Genomic DNA, 25892 nt, shown 5'->3' on the forward strand with positions numbered 1-25892 from the left:
TATGGAGAATTATCTACAAATCGTTATCATCGGCTCGTCCCACGCTCGTCCGTTACGTCATGTTTGTTTAATTTAATCCGTTACTCTTCCAACCCCCACCGGCCGGATTAGCGTCCAGCGTAGCGTGGGGCTCCAGGACAGCGACAAACTCCCTCCCCTTAGACAGACAAAAAGACAATCGCGATTAATTGCCACGCACACTGTCCGATCACTTGTCACTCGCGATCCAATAGCCAGAGAACCGGCGAATACCGTCGCTCCTGTTGTTCTTCCAGTCGCGTAGACAATACGCGTGCGGCAGAGAAAATAGACGGGAGTCGCCAAAACTTGTGGGAGCTGTGTCGCAAAAAAAAAAGTGATAAGAAAAAGGACGACGATTCCTCGGGAGTATAGTGCGGTGAAAGTATTAATTAATTGCACGATCGTCGCTATTTATTGGTTTTCCTCGCCCGCGTACCACGCGAAAAGAAGATTATCCTGATGGTCAGGTATGTGTATCGTGTACGTGTCACGTACGAAGTGCCAATGGAAATAATATCTTTGAAAATGTCTATTGAAAATTATACCGCAATGATAATTGATAAAAATGATAAAATAGCTCAACGTGCAACGTGAATGTCACATATGATTTTCATTGTGAGATATCAAAAGTGAAGAATTTACATATGATATTCTAAATAATATATCGCTTTATTCATTTTCATTAATAACTACTCCAAAAAGTGCAATCAATTACATTTCTTTTTAAAACGCGGCAATTTTGCGCAAGATATTCGCGGCAATAAAATGATCGCGCGTCCCTAATACTTTTATATCTACGGCAATCGAATATTCTTAATATAACGGAACTGCTCTGTGAAATCGGCTTACACAGAAGAAGGTTTACCGCAATCTTCTTTCCTCCACGCTATAACGCGAACGGAAAAAATGTGGTTGCGCTAATATTCGAAATTTTGATTATTCCACAGAGTGTGCGAGCTAATTATTATGCAACTCCTTGGCACCGTTATAACTACATCCAATTTGATCGATAGCGTCAGCGCGAATTATCACAAGGAATGGGTCGTCATGATACACGGTGGACCGCAAGTCGCGTCGCTATTGGCAGCTCAGTTTGGTTACAAATATCATGGCCCGGTAAATTCTTTTATTAATTTTATTATTAGTATAGAGTATATATTAGATTATTTTTATCTGTAATCTCATAACGTCATAAAAATATTGGACCGTATTATTATTCTGCGTGGATGAAGCTCTATCTCTTTAATTTCATATTCTTTCACTTTGGGTATTCATCTTATAAAGAAAAAATTTATATATTATTTTGCATGCGTCACTGTTTAACGAACACTTAAAAATAGATTGATTTTACGCAGAGATTATCTTGCGCGAAAAAAAGATAATGCTCTGTTAGGTGCCTGACATATGGACTGCATTAAGCTGCATAAATAACAAGCTGAGTATTTGAAAGTATATTAATATCGTACGTATTAAAAATGTTATAAGTACAAATCTTTACAAATATTACGAATTAATAAATTTTTATTAAAAGAATATCGTTTAAAGTAATTAAACAAAGAATTTATAATTACATGAAATTAATATCACATGAAAAGCTTCTAGATATATGTTCGAGATATCTTATATGTCTAGCGTAAGTACGTATATGATTTTATTCAGCAACAACTTTTTTATCCCCAAAGATCGTCGAACTATTTTTAAGAAAGTCTTATTCTAGGAAGCATAAAAGTTGAACTACAATATTCTGACGCAAACAGGACAAAAAGTTAAACTAAAATTGGGCACTGTACAAATAGCCAACAATAAGTTATCAAGCAGTTATTCAACTTTTAATTGCATCCCAATGTATCACTTTATGTATACTTTTAAAAAAGATACAGGGATATTTTTCGCAAACTTATTTTTTGATTCGGCAAATATCCGATGAAAAAAAAAAAAAACTAATCTCTTTAGTTAACAGTGATAATAATATAATAAACACATAATATATTGTATTGCGAGCAGACTTTTTAAGATTTTTGCAACGGATATCTATAAATTAGATAACTTTTTTTATTAGTATAAAAATATTCTTATTATCAGTAAAATATTTCTCGCAAAAAGACGTTTCTGCAATTTTCATCAGAAAGATGACGAGGAAGGTGTTTCTTTATGTCAAATAATTTCGATATCTTTCGCACTGAAAGGAGTTAATAAATATTCACCGCAATGTAAATGTACGTGGAAATACGTATATGGATATCAAGAGAGATCGATCCCCATCCCGGGGGCCGGCATTCCACGAAAGCCGTAAAAAGTATCCCAATTTCTGCAAAAAGTTTTCGCCCTGTGGGTCCCATTCAATTCGCAAATACTCAACTCGAGAAAAAGGGACGTTCGCCGCGTCGCCGAGGTGAAGAAATTTTTGCCTCGCTCGGCCAAGGGTCTTTGAAGAAGGTATTCACCTTTGTACACATATACATATACCTTGCACATCTTGGCTCTGATCGGCAAGCGTGAAACGTGTTTCGGAGTTTCGGCAGCAGTTGATGGGAGCGTTGGATTGGCGGCCGCGCCAAATCGTTTCCTTTGCCATACGGATGACTGCAAAGAGATTATCCCCGTAAGCGGGAAGGCTTCTCACACAAACCATTTGATCGTTCGTTCATTCCGTTCCGTTCGAGTCCGCCGAGTGTTGCCTTTGCCGCATCCAGACATCTCGCGCGGATCTTAGAGCCCCGTGTACTTTGCAAAACGAATTTCTCTTCTCTCTCTCTCTCTCTCTCTTTCTCTCTTTCACTTTTTCTCGCCGCGAGAACCGGAGAGAAAATATATATCGACGAATAAGAGTCGATATCGTATCTCTTTTCCTTTGACAAGAACGTCTCAAGCAATAGCCTTATTTTCATCCGCCGCGTCGAGCTCCGAATTGCTCCTCGCAATTTCCGATGCGTAATATCGGAAGACGTATGAGGAGAATCAGCAATACAAATCTCTTAGGAATATCTCGTTAATCGTGCATTAAACTGAACAATATACTACAATCTGTGATTTTCATACAAATTCGTAATGTTTGAAATATCTTGCTTTTTATTGTTCAGATTTACGATTATAATCCATTGAAGCGTGAACAATTAAATTTTAAAATATTTACAAATATCCGAAAAATAAAATTTAAAAATGATAAACATATATCAATCATATTTTTTCAAATTTTGCAAAAAAAAAATAAAAATTTCTATTATAACATATATTACGTATAACATTATACATACTAAAATGATTAAATATATAAAATTATAGATATTCGTAAAAAATTACACTTACAAATAATTATTTGTTATTTATTTAAAATGTATATAATCTAATATTTTCAAAATACAATGCCTACCAGAATGAAAAATTCCGAATACTCGCGGATTAAACCGCTTGGGATATAATCATTTCGACCATCTTAAGAATATTCTTCTATAAATCTTAACGATTTTGTCTACGATAAACCGAAAACGGAATCGCAGTTAGTAAGATATGTCGTCCAAATTCACAAATAGTAGATATGTATGTATAGTTACCGTGCACTTTACACAACGAGTTTTACCTCACTATGTATGGGAGGAAGTATCGACGGCAAGAACGATATCGTACCTTTTCTCCTTTGGCTTTGATAAGAATGCACAAATGCAATCGATGCTTTCCATCTGTCTCACAATACGTGGTTTGCATCAGAAACGCCAAGTTCAAGAAAAAAAAAAAAAGATAAAAGATGCTTCAAAGATATTTCTGCATAAAATAGCGTTTATCAAAATATTTCCAATCAAAATCGCTTCATCAAATAGTGCAATTACAGTTGCAATTAAATAATTTTTGTTTATTTTTTAATTTTGAAATTGTAAAGGAATAAATTAAGTTCAAAGTATACATAAAAAAAAAATGGAAAAATAAGAGATTTGTGATTGTGTTATTGTGCATCTAAATTTTTCAATATAAGAAATTCATTGCACATCTTAGATTTTTTATTTTTCATGCCGTCATTACGCACATTGCTTCATCACGATTTCTGCGTTTTCTGCGCACGAGATTTTATGATATAACTGCGTAAACATTTTCCAATCTCGATATTGCACTCTCAACATTTTCAGCCGCGAAACTGCGAGGTATATACGCGAAAGAAACGCACCATTCGCAGCTGCTTTGCAGAGCACGCGGTCTACCGCAATCCGCAAGCGATATGTGAGGTTGCTCTCTTGACTGTCTGTAAGCGCATATATACGATAAATGCAATTATTTTATATAATTAAGCCCATTCGAAAGAGAGCCGTAAGAATAGGCATGATGTTAATAGGCCGAAAGGAAAAATGATAAGTGCAAATTTGAAGAGCGAATTTAATTACACACGCAGAAGTCCCATAGAATGTTTGATGATTAGTAGATTATAGTTAATCTTCCTTCCACTATTATATAATATCACATTACCTAACAGCTGAAAACAAAATACAAATTTATATAACATTTATATCATATATCTTATTACGTTTTATTTTTATTAAAGAAAAATTTCCGGTTTCTCTCTCGAGAAACAAATACGATATCGTTCGTCAGACTAAAACGCATGAATCTCACTATTTCGCGCAGTAATAGAGAAAATTGATTGCAAATTTTCTAGGCTGTGATATAAGGCTTGTCGATTTGGCAGAACATAAGATAAGGGACAATTCGCATCGGATCATGTTCTTTTCGATGACGACAATGAATTGCGACTAATATATCATTTGTACACATTTAAATTTATAATTAACACAAATTTCAATTCACTTTGCAAATCCTAATTGAAGATTGAATGTTGTAGTACCATGAGTGCCATTTATATTATGTAAATACCGTTTAGGATATATTTACTCATTGCCTCGCCTAATTAGCTCTTTAATGACAACACATTGAGCTGTCAATACAATTGATCGTTTACACACGTATCTGTGAGAAGCATTAATATCATACTATCAACTAACAATGTAATTGTATTGATATTAAAAGGATTATTAAATTATCAGAATATATACGCAACTCTGTGACATTCGATCAACGAGCAGATGGTAATATCAAGCGGAATTTTGAATATTTCCCTAACTTGCTTCACATTATCGTACATCTTACGCACAATCTTCTGTTATATAAAGGGCCAAGATTGCTCAATCAAGATCGGGCTTCAGGGCAAATTGGAATTCGGTTATCGAGAATCTGTTATGGAACTGTCGGAATGAATTTCCTGACATTAATATTCCTGCCGACAGACAGAAACCGTTTCTTTATTTTAGAGGGCGAATATAGCAGCTGTGGATATTTAAGGAGACAAGGATATTGTCATCCGAGTATAAATTGTCAGTAACACCTGTTTCATTTAAAATACATTTTAGATATTCACTAAATATTTTATCTCATATAATAAAATATAATCTTTAATATTCATCTTGTATATATTACTTGATATTCTTTTTTTTAAGATGAAGAAGTATGTTGTCCTGATTAAGTCACAATAATGTAAATAGATTTTCTAAATTAATTCGTATATATCTGTATTCGATATTTAGCAAATCTGCCATATATTGATGATAAAATTTCTAATAACAATATTTTCTGTATTTTAAAAAAACAATTTTTTATTTTTCTTATATTATACAATATTCTTTGTCTCTTATAAAATTTGAATGTTAATAGGCTAAGAATTATGATCAACAATTATAATCACGCAAACATTTCAGTAAAACAAGAAAAAAAAAAAACTGCTTTTCGAGTAAAATTGTGTTAAGATAATTTGGGATCTGTATGTAGTTCACGTAATGATGGTATTTTTAGACGACTTGTCCAACGTGGATATTAATGACGTTCGTAAATTATCGATAACTACCGATACGGTAGTTTGCTGATTCAGCGTTTTGCAATAATTGAAATAAATGGCGTGACACCCTGCTGAACGCTATAATGAACTTCCCGTTATATCGGTTGACAGATGTCACAGCGATTTGCTATCTGGAGCTTGCCTTTGTTAGCTTGCTCCCTTCCTCCCTAAAAAGATTTAATCTCAAGGCGAATCCGTCTACGCTGATATTCCGGCCGATGAGCTTAATAAATATTTGATAGCGTTCCATAAATCACCGTAATCTAATTTTACGTAATTTATGCAACGCGTTACGGGCCATGCAATTTGGTTGTAAAATCTGATATACTTAGGCATAATTAGTTAGACACAATTTCAATAACGTTTTAATTTTTTTTTATCTGTTTTTTAACTACTATTAATGTTTTTTTCAATACCATTATAGCTGCATACATGTATAAACTATTGAAAACTATGTCAATCGTTTATTTTAAAAGTTCCGAAAGCATATATAGCTTCGAAAATGTTGCCAAAATCGACTCGTATCAATTTATGTTCCCATCTCGTTGAATTTCATAATGTTTTCAAACTGGAATCGTAAAATTTCCGATACGTGAGCGGCTCTTGAGCAATATTTACAATAGATCTGAGCAATATTTACAATACTTATGTTTGCAACAATTTTGCATTCGTAATATAATATATATATATATATATATATATATATATATATATATATATATATATTTAATTCAAAGTATTTAGATAAATTTCTTGTTAAGCAAATCTCTGTCAGCAATTATTTCAATGCTACTATAACACAATTACTTTTGCCAATTTAAAAAATTGGATGTTGATTTATTTCGGATAGAATAAGAATAGAATCTATAATCAACATAATATTAATCAATTTTCGAAATAACCGAATGGGATCGATTGTGCGAAACTAGTTAGAGCTCTTTGATCAAATTCACGTGATATATATACTAGTTATAGCGATGATTTCAATTAAAACTTTAACTTTGGCATCGACTTTGAGATAATGAAGTTTCAAAGGTCGAACACATTAATGCAATTTCTCCTTGCTTATACACGCCCGTTGCAATTCAACTATACAGATTGCCAAGTTTGATACTTTCCCTGCCTCTTTAAATTTCATAACATCACTCTTCAAAATGTTCAAAACTCTTAAAAGGATATCTTTTATTTTATAAAAGCATATACAAATATACAAGAATACTTGTATTTAGAAATACAACTTAGACACCGTTTCTCGGAATATAAATATCAAATATTTATTCTGTGTCTACTGTGTATTGTATATTGCTGCATATATTTGGTGAATCCATGTTCAAATGCAATTAAAACACTATTTTAATAGTAAATACATTATACGTAAATACGTTAATTTTTCTTCGTATTTTATATAGATCCACGTTTACAAAAATAAAAAATTTATGATATATTATAGATTAATAATTTAGATATATTATGTATTGAAATCGTTTATAATTAATAGCTATATATTTATTGCCTTTTAACATTGCAAGTAAGTCAAAATAATTACTTTTTAATTACTTCTTTTCAAATATAAAACTTAAGACTACGGCAACAATGTGGTCTGTTCGCTTGTGTATAACATAGCTATGTTTACAGTATCATTGCCAGTTTGGGTGTTTATTGCTATATGTCACCACGATTGCACGCATAAGCACTTGCCTAAAGTGTGAATTCTGCCAGTTTGCACGTGAACTTGTACAGGCAGAGCGGCAGAAACTTCTACCATCTGCTGAATTCAATGCATGTAATTGAATTTACAATCCACAAGTGCCAGACATCGTGTAATCCCAAGTAACACATATACCAGAATGTCATGGGCCGCTACTTACGATATTCAGCTATTAAGAAAAAATTAAGAAAAAATTTCACATATGGCTGATGTGTCTGATGTAATTCAAACTTTAAAATCCTTTAAAGCTTTAAAATAATTTCTAATTTATAAAATAATTTGATAAAAAATGATTATTACAACAGTCTCCATACAGAGAGATTTTGTAAGAATGCAAGCACTCATAATATCGGGATATCAATATTTTTTTTTAATTAAATATCTCTGCTAATTATCTGAGTGCAATCAATTCCATAAAAAGCTATTTAAAATATAATTTTGTTAATGATACTATACTTATATGTATAGTAAAAAAAAAAAATTAAAAGCTTACTCATTAGAAATTCCACATCAAATAAAAGAGACAACAATTTTTTTAGTATTAATATTTTATATCAGATTCAAAATAAAATTTTGACAATCAATATTTTTTTAATTTAATTTTTAAAATAAAGTCCTTATTTTAATAATTCATCTCGATATTTCAATATTTCTTAAGAAGATATCAACTTCAATGTCCTTCATAGGGTCCGTTAGATTGAAAACGGTTTTTAAAATTTAAAAGACACAGTCAAGGAGAGGAAAGACATTGTGTACAAATGTACGCGTACACACACACACACTCATGTGCGTAGAATACACGGAGAACGCGGAGAATGCTCGCAGGAATTCAAGAGACGAGGACGAAGGTGTGCTCGGGAAACATCGACAAGGGTTGCATAGCGGGCACGGCGAGATGAAGGAGAGAAGAGGATAGAGACGTTAGGGTTTTCATTAGAAACTGACGATGCCTGCGGGAGCTTACGGGTGTGGGATTACGAGAGACAGTTGGAAATCCGATCAAAACAAATGGACTGCGAAAATATTTCGCCTCTCTCTCTCTCTCTCTCTACATTTCTCTCATCTTTCCCCATGCTTGTCATTCGCCCGGAGGGGGTTACAAGCAACTTGGACTGCCGCTGATTTTCCTACATCTATACCGAGGTATCGTCCCTTTGTAGCAGTCAAAAGGCGCAATCTGCATACCGATAAGACGAATCACTCGCTGATCGCGAAGTAATGACCGGTTCTGATTTCTCGTCTCTATCTGTCCTTTCCTTTACGCGCACAGAGACGTTTTGCACGGGGATATATTCGCGGGAAATATTATGGTCGATGGTGATGATGCTCGAGTTCCGAAATGTCTTCGCGCGAACTTAAGACGATTGGATAGAAAATGTACAGGACGCGGCAAGAATAGCATAATCCTTTTCCGAGAGTATCGAGGTATCGTTAAATGGCGAGGAAATCAGGCAAGATGCAATTGAGCGAAACTTCACTCAGCGAATATTAGCCGATGATAATGATAATGCAATGGTACAAAATTGAAAATCTAATTTATACAAGCGTGAATCATATTTGTATAAACTAATAATCGATTTTTAATAATGATATTAGTATGCTTTTTTATATACAGAGCATTGATCTATCTGACAGTAAGTTAAAATGTATGTACAGAAACATAAAATTTTTTTTGTGAAATTTAGAGTTAAATCTTTTTAACAAAAATATCGATAAAAATCAATATACATATATCAAATTTTTATTAAATTTAAATTAAAATTCTATTAATGTATCACAGCCAGTTCAAAGAAAATATCAAAAAATATTAATTATTTATTTTGCGTCTCTAAGATTGATTAAATCTCTTCTTTTTAAATTTTAAAATGTTTATTTTTTATTTTTCATGACATTACGAAACAACAATTCTTTGAATTTAATAGAAACCAACAATTTATTTCATACCATTTATTTTGTACATTTTCTGAAATATATATCATTTTTATATTTTAATTATTATAGTCTCTATGAATAAAAACACATAAATGGACGAGATATAGAATTACTTGATATAAAAAAAAAAAGTTATATAAAAAACTGCATACACATTCCTAGCTTTAATATTATTGCATTTCACACACACGTACATCGGATTAATACGACGATATCATAGTAATACTCGGCAATAACCGTAATATTCGCCCTGTCGCTCGCTGATTGCAAAGTAATGACGATCTCCGATTTTCTCTTCATGCTTCTCTCACGTACATGTCCGTGTAACCCTCTTAGTGTGCATCTCTTAGACCACTGTGCTTACCGATTACGACCGAAGGGGACGAGAACCATTATCACGTAGTCGACGAATTCGAGTTTGAAACGTTTTCACGTGCAATTTAAGAGAAGCACTCGCGTGACACCTAAAAAGCACGTGCTCTATCCGTTGAGCACTATTTTGCATTAAAAGCGATCTTAAAGTTATCATTTATTAAAATGACTCGAAAACGCATTCACATACACGTGTCAATTGAGAATTTTTTCTTTAAGAAATATATCCCTCTACGGTGAAAAAGTTTGCAACAACTGTATCGAACAGAGAGATTTCTCGCGCGCAACATTAACCATTTTCACGTATCTACAAAGTTGAAGTGACTTCGGAATTTAATTATGAATTCTTTGAAAAGTTTATATATCTCAACATTTTTATTATAAATAATTTTATTTGCCCGTATTTAATATCAAAAATTCCTGTGCGCTTGTAGAAAAGTAGAAACGTTTGCAAAAAGTAGAAACGCTCCCATCGATTCATGGATCGTGATGTAAAATCCTAAATGCTTAACGCGGCGTGCATGGCATACGTGATCACGGATACGCAAACGTGCAACATTTATGCGTCGCTGTATTGAAAAGTGTATCCTGTCGGATATTCACTAGTTTATCAGCGAGTTCAGTGAAGCATTTTGACGATCAAATTTATTCCTTCTAACTGGATGCACAACAGATATGATGGATAGTGGATTAAAGGATTTTTGCTCACGGTTGTATGGGGTTAAGAGGATAGCAGACAAAACAATTATTGTTTCATAATCCCAATGACCTAAATATTTTCTTGAATTCTGCCGGAGAGATCGATCGCGCTTTGATGCCATATTCATTTAGTAAAAAAGAAAGAAACTATTATTTTATTTCAGCAATTTAAATATATCCTCTCTTCGGGAATAATATAACGATCAGCTGATCTGTCAATCTGTTACCACAAAAATGGCAATAATAATATATATATATATATATATTAGAATGTTTAACATAATGTCAATTACAAACACAAGCGCAATATTAAAAATTGCATTATAATAAATAAATTAGAAATAATTAACACTGTTAAAAATTATTTAATATAATAAATTATGCATAATTATATTTATATACATTAATTATATAAAACTACGATAACGCACCAACAATATCAGGAGAGACAGGAAGTATTTCGAAATAGCTTGTGCTTGGTGTTACGGAAATATCATAGTCTGTCCCCTTGCACGAATGACGCATAGTTTCCTACCAGGTGGTCCCCTTCTCCTTACATTCCCCCTCGCTCGCTATCTCTGTCATATTGCTTACGCCATGCGATGCGGCACATCGCATACGGATGCTATACAAAAACGAAGGCAAACCGGCCACGTGACACCATGGATAATAATAACGTTACACATGCGCGATACCCTATTTAGACTTTCGATAGTTCCCCCCAAAAGAATGACTCGATTCACCAACTGCTTTCGTATGCTATCCTGATCGCAGCGTCCCTTTTACTCATTCGAAGGGCACAAACGTCGGGACGTCTAGTTTTATTCTCACCCTAAGTCAATGAAGGATGGTTAACCCTTTGATGTGCATGAAATAGATACATATTCTTTAAATGCAATATTTTAAACATTTCAAATATATTGATTCAAATATTGTGAATGTGACAATTATATATTATTTTAGAATTTATATTAATTTATTATTATAATTTTTCTACTTAAAATAAATAGTTTTTTATTTAAATAATAATTTGATAATAAATAGATTTTATCTAATTATTATTTATCATGTAATGTTTATATTCATATTAATTAGTTAAGAGAAAGCTAAAGAGATTAGTGTACATAATATTATGATAATTAATCCGTAATATCGTGCAAAATAAATCTTTTTCTCAGCTTATATAATTAATAAAGAAGGGAACATATGTTGAGTCAAAACTTATGAGAGAACGTTGGTAGAAAACGCTGTTATAAAAACAATACACATTTATAATTTTTTAAATTAAAAACATTTAATTATTAATACGCTGCTGAATATTGAGGGAAAAGAATCAATTGCAAAATGATAATAGAACGGATGGAAGACTGGCGCTTTAATGCTTATTTAAGCAAAAATTTAAATAAAGTCTTAATTCGGTCTCAAGTTCATTAAATATGCAGCGCATATCACTAATCCTCTTGATAAATTTACATGTAATGGATCTTTTCATTCAGGTTCTCGGATTCAATGACACATATATATGGCTTACGGATGATAACCCGAGCCAGAAGAAAAGAGGAAATCTTCGCTTAACGAAGGACCTTAATGCAAATTCCAAGGTAACTCTTTTATACCTTACACGAACGTTATTTTATGATCTCAAATAACGTTCTAACTGCAGAACTTCGGAATTAATAATTCTTATCTCTTTTTTTTTTAATATTACTTGCGCAGAACATAAAATTGCTATCAATATATATTTCTATACATAAAAATGATATTAATAGGTATTTCTTTACAACAATTGTAGTAACATGTGATTTATTACAAAATGATGTACGAGAAGAATGCAACTTTCTTAATTACAATTCATTCATTTTGTCAAAAGATCATTTGGGCGGATCAACAGAAAACTGTGAAACGACTTAAACGCGATTACATCTCGTTAACTGACCTAGAATCTGAAAAACCTTTAACGAGAGAAAAGCGTCTGCAATTAAATGCATACGAAGCTGCATCAAATGCCGTTAATAACGAGGAGGAAATTTACGATGCTGCCCATAGAATATTTAATGACGAGCTTTGGGATCAAGAATGGTATCTGGTAATAATGCTTTGCATATTTTCTCAGTATCGTTCGTACGAAATAATGTTCTCAGATTATGCAAAATAAGATGTTGATAACAAAATCATTTTAAGATAAAAATAAATTGCATACAAATATGAAAATTCCAGTTATATTAAAAAATATAATTTTATGTAAAAATAAAATTTATAATTTACATAAAAATATTATATATAAAATTATATATAAAATATTATATATAAATATTATACATAAAAATATTATATATTGTGCAAAATAAACGTGAACATTTCAAAAATGATGAATTTGATTTATTCATTTATTTCAACAAATTTGAATAAATCAAGTTCAGAGAAATTATTTTGTGTTATAAAAAAATTAATTGCTTCGATTATATTGTTGTTATTGTTATCATTACATTCTTGAAATTTTCTTTATCAATTGCCGTAGCAAGATACGAAGACCGAAAAAGCTTTGCCGAAGCTCGACTTAAACGTTCTACCTCTCTATCGACGAGGGATAACTGGTCGTGGAATAAGGATTGCTATTCTCGACGATGGTTTGGAATACAATCATGATGATCTGCGGAGCAACTACGTACGTAATATTTGCTTCGAGTTTTCTCTCTTTGTCTCATAGATGACAAACCATGTAGTTCAAAAATTCGTTTTAAATTTTTGAGAATTTTTATTCCATTTTTATATTTTTTATGTGTGGGTTACGTTCATTATATTCTTCACTACACACACACACACACACACTCATATATTATTCTCTATAATATATATTATATTTAAATTCTATATATATTGCATCAAAAAATTTGATTTATAAGAACAAGTTTATAAAAGAGAGAATTTTATAATTTCATCAAAATTTACATATTAAAGAGAATAGAAAACTGCTCTTATCAAATAATAAAAAAAAAAAAGGAAACATATTATATTCTTCCATATAAGTCTTTTTCTCTCACAGACACACATACAGACAGATAGATAGTATTTATTATTATAATATTTAAATTTAGGATGCAGAAATTAGTTACGACGTGAACGATAACGACACTGATCCCCTTCCAAGATATAATGGTAAGGTAATTTCTATCTAATCTATATATTAAATTTTTTTTCTCTTATAACAATACATGTATAATAATTGATAGCATTATAAAATGGTATTTAATTTAATATTATATAATGAAATTTAGAGAATATATTTGCATAATTATTGTATATTTATTTTATGCATTCAATTAATAAAATAAATCATAAATATTGACAAATAAATTTTAAATCACAATAATCTAATATGCTCATAATAATTCATGATACGTGACGATTTATGTCATAATTATATTCTTGTGTGATCGCACATGGCATTTACGTTACAATATATCGGTCAAACTATGGGAGAAACTACTTGATGTAAACGTGTCAAACTCTCGAGTAAATTACGGAATATCGAGGAGTAAAATGTGCGTCCAGCGCATTCAGTAATGCATTTAAACCATAAATTGCCGATGGGTTACACAATTTGTTTAAAACTCCGTCTGTAGAAAACTTGAAAACTTCTCGTTGAAATTTTCAGAGCATAATAATAACTTTATATATATATATATAGAAAAATAAATTTTTCTCCAATTTTATTTTTCTAATCTTACGTCCTTTTAAATATCATATGTTTTCACTATGTATAAAAATAAACATTTGATTACTGTTTTTGTTTCTCATTGCATGGCTGTGTCCAATCGTACTTTTATCAATCAATATTACTATTCGGACGTAATTATGTATGCGCGTTGAATTCTACATTTCGAAATCGAGTAAATGCGTAACGAAGCGAGATTTGAGATCTCCCGGCAGATTTTCCCTGTAGAACATGTTTAATTCTTCTGCTCGCGCACACAGCGGACCTTGGCGAACTTCGCCAACCCGATTGAATATTATTGTTTCACAATCGTATTAGAAATTCCATTGCTCCTCAGGGAAAAACGCTCACGGCACCAAGTGTGCCGGCGAGATAGCGATGGAAGCCAATAACCGGAAATGCGGTGTCGGTATTGCCTTCGAGGCGTCTATCGGCGGCATTAAGCTCCTCGATGGCCTAATGAACGATCGCGTGGAGGGCGAGGCCCTCAGCTACAAACAAGAACTCATTGACATCTATTCGGCTTCCTGGGGACCGTCTGATGATGGAGAGACCTTGGACGGACCCCGCAGACTCGCCAGCGAGGCGCTCAAGCGCGGCGTAAAAGAAGTCAGTTCACTACTAAATTTACTTCTAATGTTCCCAAAAAATTTTTCTCTTTAATAATCAAGTTTATAGCTGCAAAAATAATTTATTAATTCAAAGCTCAGGAGGCTGGAACAATTAATAAATTACTTTAAAAGTACAGCTAGCATATAATCAGCGCTCTGTAATCAGCAAAGATGCAGATATACACATTTATAATAAATGTTAATAATTGTTGCGGCCGCAGGTCAATATTATATTTTTTTCCTAATTTTTGATACTCTCTGTTTCTGGAAATTCGTAAAAAAAGAAAGAAATGTGAACTTTGTGAGACTTTGTAATCGGATTAGATTGAGCGGATTGACTTTAGAATGAAACATAGGCTTTTTAGCCATTTAATATTTAAACAAGCTTTCACAACACCTGGACTAAGCTTATTTAAGTCTAATTAAACTTTAACTACGTTTCCCACGGCGATTACTTATTGATCGCTTTTCCAGACAACAAACAATCCTAAAACTTTTTTTTTTCTCTTTTACTTTTTTGCTTACTATAATTTCACTTAATAAATTTTTTTTTTATATTTTACGATAATTATATACAAACTACATATGATCCATAAACACTCAGATACGCTTAGCAAAACAAATATCTCGTAATAATCATAAAACTTCTCATTTGTTAATAAGTTGTAAAACAACAGTTGTAAAATTTGGATCAAAATTAAAGAGAATTAATGAATCATAAAAGAAAAATAGGAAATTGACTTAACGTAGATACAAGCTGACCTGAATCTTTCTCTCTTTGTGTGCTTTGATTTTTATAGATTTTATTATTTTAGCAAGTTTATTTTTTTACAATTACAAAAGTTTGTCGACTTGTAATATTATCATTGCAAAAGCTGATCCCGACTTCAGAGATATGTTAGCGCAATTACAATCTTGTAAAAAATTTTTTTCTCATTTCTTCCGAGGATTAAATATAAACGAGAAGAATCGGCATGAAAGAGAAGGACACGATTTCCTTGCACATTATTATAAATAATTTCTGTACTTAAAACCACACTCATATACAACACGTACAACATTGCATTTTCTCGCAAAATTATAATCTGCATTCTCTGGAATGTAGGAATTTTTAAAATATATATATATATATATATAATTCACACATTTCTCTTCGTTACCTTTCTTTTCTGTCTTATATCTTCCAAGGGTGCACTTTTTATGATTTGCAAATTTGCACTTGTGTGTAATCTGATATATAATGTGAATATTTCATTGCCTGATGAATAAGTCATTTTTTTCCTTAATATTATGGCGATATTGATACTCGAATATTTGACAGGGTCGTAACGGCAGAGGTAACATTTACGTATGGGCCTCTGGGAATGGTGGTAATTCGGATAACTGCGGATACGACGGATATGTTGGAAGTATATACACTGTAGCCGTAGGATCAGTTAGCCAAACTGGAAAACTTCCTTGGTACGGAGAAAGATGTCCTGCTGTTCTCGCTACGACATACAGCAGCGGCGCGTATTACGATCAAAAGATAGTAAGCGTTATATATATTTTTTCAATTCAATGTATTATATTAATTAAATTTAATAGAGATTGAAAAAAAAAATATTGACAACTGTGTGCAAAGCTTTATTAATTTAAACTTGTAATATATTTACAAAATATAGCGCTGTATAAATTTCATAAATGCACATGTATTTCTCTCTCAAATTTACCTAAAAAAAAAAAATAATAAATATTTCAATGTCTGGATCATAAATGTGATACACGAAAATGTTATAAGATTTCGCTCAGAGTAATGTCACTCAAATCTAATCAAATCTGTAATTCAATGAGATATATAACAATCATCGTTAGATCTTCTTCTCCGTGACAATAAATGTTCCATGGAGGGACAAGATTCATCTTACCGCAAAAATCGAATAATTTATTAACTTTTATTTACGTTTTGCAGGTAACAACAGATCTGAAGAACACCTGTACGACCAATCATACAGGTACTTCAGCTTCTGCCCCATTAGCCGCTGGGATATTAGCTCTCGCGCTGCAAGTAAAGTACGAACAAAATCAATAGCAACAGTTTTTTTCTATTAATATTTTTTTTTTTTTTCAAATAAGAGAAGGCATTAACTTGATTGCGCTACTATGTTCATTTTTTAATTATGCAATCGATAAAAAGAGATACTTTATTTTATTATCACAATTATTCAACACTTTCTTCTCTCAATTAATATCTACAGCTTTCCTTTTAATTTCAAATTGGATTATATTAGAAAATAAAAAAGCTCATCTCAAATCATAATTTTAATATTTAAGAAGAAAAAAATCTTTTTAGATATCTATTTTTGAAATTAAAAAATTTGTCTAGGGATTTGCATGCTTGAAATCAAAATATTCTTTTCTGCACATTATTTTTCTTGGCCTTTATTATATTTTAAGATGTGGGACTGCGTAAAATATTCGATACACATTTGCTCTTTAGAGGTCACAATATATATTAAGTTTGAATTTATCCTCGATTAATTCACGACTCGAAATAAAGACGTTATTTTAGCAGGAAATTATCGACATTCTAATTGAAGTTCGTACTAACACGACTTCTTTTATTTTTACAGTAAAAACTTAACATGGAGAGACGTTCAGCATTTGATAGCTTGGTCATCAGAGTACAGTCCTCTTGGGTGAGTATTTCGCAAATAGCAATTCAGGTCACGTGTGTCTGCAATTGTGTCAGCTTAAATTCTTATTCGCACTTTAACAGAAAAGATTGCTTCCATACTGTAAAATTATAATTCGAATGAAATGGACAAGAAATGATTTTTCCCAATTTACCGTCAAAAATAATTCTGAATGCAATCGACTGTAATTGATAATAAAATTTGTTTAACGAAGCGATTGAGTGATAATTGAAATGCATAATTATCTTTTATTGAATAATTTATCAAAGAGAAAAAAAATCATCATATAGCGAAAATAATTGCTATTTCATAATAAATATACTAAAATACATGCACACAGATGGCCCTGCACGTTTCTATTCTTATTGTTCTATCTCGTAATTTATATTTCGTGCTAATTGCCTTCTATTATCGTCTCAAATTATTGAAGCGATTGTAATCGCTTTCATAAAAACGTATCATGTTCGCGTTGACGAGAATATTAATTGTGATTATATTTCATGCAAATAAATTACATTTGACATTTAAGGCTTAGTGAAAATTGATTTTCATTTGACAGAGAGATACCAGTTTTAATCTTTGATGCAATAATATTCTCTATAGAAATCCAATTAGCGCGACTGTTATTTTACAAAATTATAATAATTATGCAAATATCGTGTTACTGCCACTATAACAGAAATTTTGACAAAAAGTAATTTAATAATAAATTTAATGAATTAACAGAGTGTCAGAGTAAAAAGAATCATTTTCTTTCCTCCTTCACACCCGTCACTTTTTCTTATTGCTTTCATACACTTATGAGAAGTTCTTTCTTACGCGCGCGCGAGATAAGTTTTAGTAATTACATAGATTTTCAGCCAAAATCCGGGATGGTTTAAGAATGCGGCTGGATTCTTGTTTAACCCGGCTTTCGGATTTGGTCTTATGAACGGGAAAGCATTAGTAATGGCGAGCTACGATTGGGCGACAGTACCGGAGAAGACTATTTGCGAAGTGGCTAACACGTACGAGTAAGTAAATTAGCGGATTTAGAACATTGGAGTCTAATTACGCGATACGCAAACATTATATCAAGGTAAATCATACGATAAAAATTATTTAAATGCTTCTGCTTTCTCTTATCTTTCTTTTCTTAGAAGCAAAACAAAAAAGTTATTGCGCGATTCAACTCAATTTAGGCTCAAATTATGTATTAAAATAATTAAATGCCTAATCTATAACTTTTTTTAGACTTTAATTGCTCAAAGCTACATATATTTGCAAACATTTTTATTTTATTTTTTTCAACTTTATTTAAATAAAATATTAACAATTATATATTATGTTAAGCTCTCTCTCTCTCTCTCTCTCTCTCTCTCTCTCTCTCCTATAATATTTAACGCCACATATTTATACTAAATATTTTATTTCACGTATTCTTTACAAGAATTAAAAAACTCACGACTTCTTAACCTGATTTTGTATTCTCCGTACGTCATGTCAATCGAGCACTATGACCTCCTTTTTCAAAGAAGCATTTCCGGATACTTGAAGAAACGCGAGATAAAAATCGTTAAATTCAACAAGGTCGTAAAAGTTCTCATTCGTTACGATAGCGCGGACAAGGTGAGAAAACGGTGCATCTAACGGTTGAGAACTTTTTCCGAAGTACGTTCTTGAAGAAGCAATTTATTTAACGTTCTGGAAAACAGAGTAGAATTCTTGGTACTTATTAACTATTGTTAGATCATCAAAGATACAAATGATCATTTCATATGAAATGGCTCCTACCATGTGCATGTAACCGAAAATGCTAATTCCGTTGCATAGTCTCTTCTCAGTTGCAATAATTGAAGTATATACATGCACGCATACTTTGAAGATTCGCACGGTTTTACATTCCTGCATGCTTTACCTCGCACCAAGTCTGCGATTATTTTCATAATTCGATTATGAATACTCGTGAAGGCAGCTTCATTAACTTCCCCTTTTTACATACGGCACTACGGTATTATCATAATTATTCTCATTTGTAACTTCACGCGCGCGCAAAATTTAATCGCTTACAATTACATTTGTGTTAAAAAAATGAATTCTAAAAAAAATGAATATTAATAATAATCTATAATATAAACGTTGAACAGACGACTTGTAATATTATTTATTTTGCTTTCAAAGATAAAGATGAAAATTGTTTCAAATAGATAAGTAAATTTTACAAAGTTTATTTGTATATTATATTAAATCAAAGCAAGGTGATCTACTTCGTGTGACATAAATTTTGAAAATATATAATAATATTTCCGGGAACATTTATTTTCAAAAATTCATTTATTGCAGCACGAATAATTTCAAAATAACTTATGGAAATGTGAAGCGTCTGCTTTTCGATGCAAGTAACGTTTGTCGATCGTCGGGAAGTGAAATTATCTTTTTGGAACATGTGGAGATCGAGGTGAATCTCAACTACTCTTGTCGCGGCGCACTGGAGATGAATCTGCGTTCGCCATCAGGTATATATTTTTTAGTTTTCAATCATTTATCATGCATTCAAAATTCTTTCTACGTACATTGATTGATAAATAGTTCGCGCGTATTCGAGAAAATAGATTTTTTCTCGTGCAATATGTTTCTAATTATCTGGCAGCAAATGTATTATAGCAAATAAAAAATATAAGCAGCACTTTTAATAAAATTTGTGTGTGTGCAAAGTCGGGCACAAGCTTCTTCAGCAGTTATGTTTCATCTAAATGCACATCTGAAAACGCTGCTAATCTTCATTTGTATCCGACTTATGGACATAAAAAGAATGAAAAGACGAGGGAATAGCTACAAAGACAGTCGGAACGGGCCATTTTACATCCTTAGCTAAGAGACTTAAGAAACCTTTACAAATATCATGCAAGGAAAATGCTCTATAATTATATCGGTGCTGAAGTCTCCTGAATATTCTCGGAGACTAAATGCAAATGCATTTAGCTGCATTCATGGAAATCCGGTTGTCAACCGAATTTATTGAGTTCTACTTGCTGCTGTACTTGAATTTATAAAGAAAAGAAGAGATAAAATGTAAAAAAATACAAAAAAAAAAAGAATAGAAAACATGATCAATATTATTAATTATAATAGATTGTGTATTATACATTTTTCTCGATAATTATGTAATACCTAAAGTAATATAAAAGAGAGATAAGATATATTCCATAATAAATTTTTACAAAATATATTTACAAAATATTTTTTAGAGAGAGGCAAAGAGAAACTTTTTTTCTGACAAAAAAAAAAAAATTATTATCCAATTTTATGCGTCCTTCCATTCGTTTTACTTATCGATCATAAATATTCCTTAGTTTGAGATAACGCAATCCTATCAAGACAGAATAGTAAATAATGAACGTATAACTCAAACAGAATTAATGCCGTCATTAATATTGCAAGTCACGTTTCTGTGTCGGAAATGCATTTAACTGCACGAATACATTCTTAATCCAATTTATAGGTAGAAATTCAATCTGATACTATCGATGCGATCTGTTTATTCAGAAAAGGACAATTTGATTAATAATGAATAATAAATAAAATATTTATTATTTTAATATTATTTGCTTAACATAAAAATTATCGAATATTACTACCTCTTAGTAATTTATAATAAGTGTCACGAAAAAAGATTTTAACATCATATCAAATAAATGCTCAGACGTAAACACAAACGAATAAATTGCAATTGTCACTTTGGTCAATGCATCGCGTTATTTAATTTTCTACACGTTTGTTAATTGACGTTATTATTGACATATAATATTATTTATGTCAGAATATCAAAAAATATTCCAAATGTATTGAAACGTTAAAAAAATATCCAGATGCATATAATAAACATAATAATATTGAAAATTTTGAAATTTATCACAAACTTTTACTTATTACAGAATAATTATTCTACTATGATTTCTTTAAATTATTCTGTAATAAAACATATAGAATCTTAATTTCTGGCCATTTCTAAAGTCTGTGAATTTATTAAATTCAAGATTTTATTTCAAGCTTATTTTAATTTTTTGCAAGATAAATATATTGATTAGATTTATTTATATCTTATATTATATATTACAATTTATTATAACTTTATTCATTAAATATCTATCAATCTCGTAATTAAAACTTATTGTAATAAAATAATTTATATCTTTTATTATAGCATATAAAATTTATTTTAAAAAACAAATATAAAATTTCATTTTACAAAATCTAATATTAACTAGGTCATATGTAAATAATATTATTCAAAGTTACATGCTTGCTACGCATGCTTGCAAGAAAAAATCGATAACGCTCATATACAGTTGTAATTAATATTCACATGTTACGCGGAACCGATAATGTTCAATTATCTAAAAATATATCTTATGTATATGCATTCTTTATATAAACTAAATTTCTTCTGACATTTTCATATCAACAGAATGCATCACGACGCATCACATTGTGCAATCTTTTGACATTTAATGTAATAAAAAATACCATTTAGAATTATATATATATATATATATATATATATATATATATATATATATATATCATAAAATTGCATTCATGCATAATATATTGGTGCAAGCCATGTGTTTGATATGTTAGGTACTTCAGTCCAGATTCTAAGTTCAAGAAAGCGGGATAAGTCCAAAGATGGTTTTAGAAAGTGGAAGTTCATGTCCGTCGCGACGTGGGGCGAAGACCCTCGAGGAACATGGATCTTGTACATATTTGATAGAGTAAGACATTAAAAACATCTTATCGTGCAGATTCTGCTATTATCGATTCATTATATATATATATATATATATATATATATATATATATATATATATATTGCAAGAAAAATTTTATTTATAATTAGTTTTATTATTTTTAAAAAAATAATGATATATTTTACTAAATAATGAAAATATAGAATATAAATTTTAATTGCAATATAATACTTGATTATTTCTTTCGCAAAATATATGAATTTTCATTGAAATTTTCTATTATAATAAAAGTATTTCACAAAATATGAGATATACTACTTAGAATAAAATGTGTATGTTTTAATAGCAGTAATAAAGATAAAAGATTCAAGAAAGATGGAATATAAATGTACTATAGATAAAAGAAATTCTTCTCTTTCTCTGTCATCAAATATTTTAAATTACAATCCATAAATAAAGGTCTGACACAACATTTTTATATGAATAAATCTACATATAAATAAAAATATAGCAAATTTTTTTTTAAAGCCACTTTTCTCAAAACGTAATGTAATATGTATATTATATACCGTATTTTCCTCAAGTCCATCAAATTTTCAAAAATGTAAATTACGAATACGTTTAATGCATCTAATTAAGTAAATATTGATTGATTCAAATTACCTTTCTGCATATCGTGAGCTGTACAACCTCAGTCATACATGCATCTGTCACGCATATTTGATAATGTATATTTGCATGCAGATAGGCCCGAAGCAAAATCATGGTACTATTGGGGAATTTACACTGATTTTGCATGGCACCGAGCAAATTCCAACCTACCGCAGAAACGGACCGAGAATTTATAATGAGGATTACAATTCTATGCATAAAACTGTAAGTAATGTCGTAACATTCGGAATTTTATTACACATTGAATTCGCTTCGTTAGCATATTCGCTTCTGTTTCAGTACGATGCTGTAAAGCCGATTGCGAAAAATTCCATAAAGTATAAATATGATCAAGACGTAGAATCACCAGAAGTTAATGACATTTTGCTTGGGCAGTGGTTGGATTAACTATTAAGTTTCGCCAGCTTTCTAGTTGTCATTAAATACTTAAATTAACGACTAATATTTCACTAAGCAAAATTAAAAATACTTGAACAATATTACTGCGAATAGTTAGCAGCGATATTCACAAATAAATTTATTTTATATCAACATTTGCAAGCTCACACAATCACATTTTTAGAATAAATTAATTTTATTTAATTTTATTAATTCTTTCTTCGTTACATTACATCCGTCTTCCATTCTTTAAGGATACAGTGTATTAATAACAATTGCAATTTATTTATGAGAATTTGCGATGTATACATGACTGCATTTTGTTATGAGACTTTGCATATAGTTGTGTATTAACAGGTGGTTAATTGCATTTCGATATCAATATTAATCATAAGCATAATGAAATAAACAGTTTTCCACGAATGTACTAGTGAGATAATTACGTGAAATAAATGTGTATATGTGTATATATATCATTCGAAATACACATATACCTTTAATTCGCAAAGTAAAGCTTTGCATGCATCTCTTTGATGCGGTTAATTGGTTCATTTAACGACTAATGTTACTGATAATAAACATTTCCGAAATTCGAGACTCTACAAAACGAGATAGCAGCTTTCGTACATACAAGATATGCTGTAACGCGTGAATTACAACGACCGTAATTGAAATAGAAATCACAAACGTTGACCTTTTTACAATTACGTGCAAAACATCAGTAATTATCATGAAACAATGAATATAATTACGCAAATATATTTGTGCCAATCAAGATTTCACTTTTAAAATGTTATATTTATTTTTAGCGTACCTTTGATATAAAAACCTCATATTTTTTTGTTCATTTTTTTTTTCTTATCAAAACACAAACAGATTGCCAAAATTTCTCAAATCTCTATAATATAATTTTTAATCCTTTCTGTGCTAAAAGCATATACAAATAGAAGAATATTTACTTTAAAAATCTTCGATTTGAATTTTCCGAGAAACTCATTTCTCGAAAATATTCGCTTTAGATATGCAATCTTTTATGCACCATCTTAAGAATTTACATATACTCGGTCTTGCTACTGTGAAATGTCGTATAGATCCAATGATACATACGAATGTTTCTTTTTACACATATCAACGATTATCATAAAAAAATGGAAAACGAAGATGGATAAATGGGTTCACAATTTGAATCATCTTTACAATAGTAACATCTAAATTTTGTGAATTTAATGGGATAAAGCACGTATGCAAAATTATATTAAATATATTTTTACAAAATTAAAATTTTATATAAACAACAAAAAAATCTGAAATTTTTATTTTATAATAAACTGAAAATTATAATTTTATTATATTATACTATTATAATATATAATGTAATAACAAATTTAAAATGTGAAAGTATTATAAATTAAAAATATTAGAAATTATAATGTTACGCATGCGCATGTATATATTGAGAATAAATATAGATAAATATAAATAAAAACATATAAAACAAATATAAATTTATAACATAAGACAAAACTATGAAAAATCTTTCTATCTATATATATTTTTGTAGATTAAATTTTTTTGTAATATCCAACATGTGTATCTGTAATTTGAAATGTAATTTAAAGATAATATATTAAAAATATACTAAATGACATTACTAAATTCTATTAATTAAGATCTATTTTTTAATATATATGATTTATTTCTATAAAAATTTGTGAAGCCAATCTGGTTTTATTTAATATAGGAATAGCTTTCTCTATTGCAAGTGCTGCCATTGTGTACTTGCACGCTTCAGTTATAAATCATTCGCTATGCCAGCCTGCAGGAATTGAACTTACACAGGCTCACGGGCATATTTTGCAGTGATATATAACTGCACGAGAAAGAGCAAAATATTGCAAAGCATTATTTATCGTAATCAGTGTACATCAGTATGTTTTTCTCGTCCTTGCTCCATAATAATCATTCGCATCTTTTTAAGCTTTAAAATTATTTGCTTTGATACAGAATTCTCAGCGCTTGGAAAATTTAATTTTATAATAAATTAATTCGACAATGAGAAATTGCGCCAAAACAGTTTTCAGAGAATGAGGAAAATTCTGCATTAATAACATTGAAGTAGCGTAGTAATATTTTAAAGAAGCATCTTTTGTAAAATTGAAAATGGTTAACGTCAAGATTTTGAAAGCTGTATCATTGATGAAATTAATTTCAGTCTAAAAAATCACCAATATGTATATAAATAAAAAAAATGATGCTAGTAATTTCACATATGGTAATGTACGATAAATATGTACATTTATAAAAAATAATTTTTTCGCGGCTTGTTATTTTAGAATAAATCCAAGAAGATGTTAAGGTCAATACACGCTTTTGGACATTGGATCACGTGCTATATTTATAGTACACCTCTCCTAGTATATCTTTCACTCTTTATAAGAATTCGATTCCTGCAATATATATTAGTTTTAACCTTAACTCAGATCCGTTAGGGCCAAAGGTGAACATAC

General features: G+C 30.6%; 1 protein-coding gene across 1 annotated transcript; it reads left to right on the forward strand.

Moving 5' to 3' along the window:
- The first annotated feature begins 241 nt into the window (after positions 1-241).
- On the forward strand, positions 242-24608 carry LOC126855297 (neuroendocrine convertase 1-like). The gene is made up of 15 exons (XM_050602821.1): positions 242-488; positions 969-1137; positions 12101-12205; positions 12475-12690; positions 13123-13269; positions 13700-13760; positions 14657-14928; positions 16252-16461; positions 16882-16982; positions 17543-17608; positions 18466-18618; positions 19928-20100; positions 22226-22359; positions 23080-23211; positions 23287-24608. The coding sequence occupies exons 1-15, from the start codon at positions 481-483 to the stop codon at positions 23392-23394; spliced, it is 2055 nt and encodes a 684-aa protein (XP_050458778.1). The 5' UTR covers positions 242-480; the 3' UTR covers positions 23395-24608.
- Positions 24609-25892: the final 1284 nt, after the last annotated feature.

Source organism: Cataglyphis hispanica, chromosome 15 (assembly GCF_021464435.1).
Source record: "Cataglyphis hispanica isolate Lineage 1 chromosome 15, ULB_Chis1_1.0, whole genome shotgun sequence".
Taxonomy (NCBI): Eukaryota; Metazoa; Arthropoda; class Insecta; order Hymenoptera; family Formicidae; genus Cataglyphis; species Cataglyphis hispanica.

Excerpts from the sequence above, each read along its gene's own strand:
- LOC126855297 (XM_050602821.1), top strand. Across the intron at positions 18,619-19,927 it reads GAAGTGGCTAACACGTACGA|CACGAATAATTTCAAAATAA; the intron begins GTAAGTAAATTA and ends CATTTATTGCAG. Across the intron at positions 20,101-22,225 it reads GAATCTGCGTTCGCCATCAG|GTACTTCAGTCCAGATTCTA; the intron begins GTATATATTTTT and ends TTGATATGTTAG.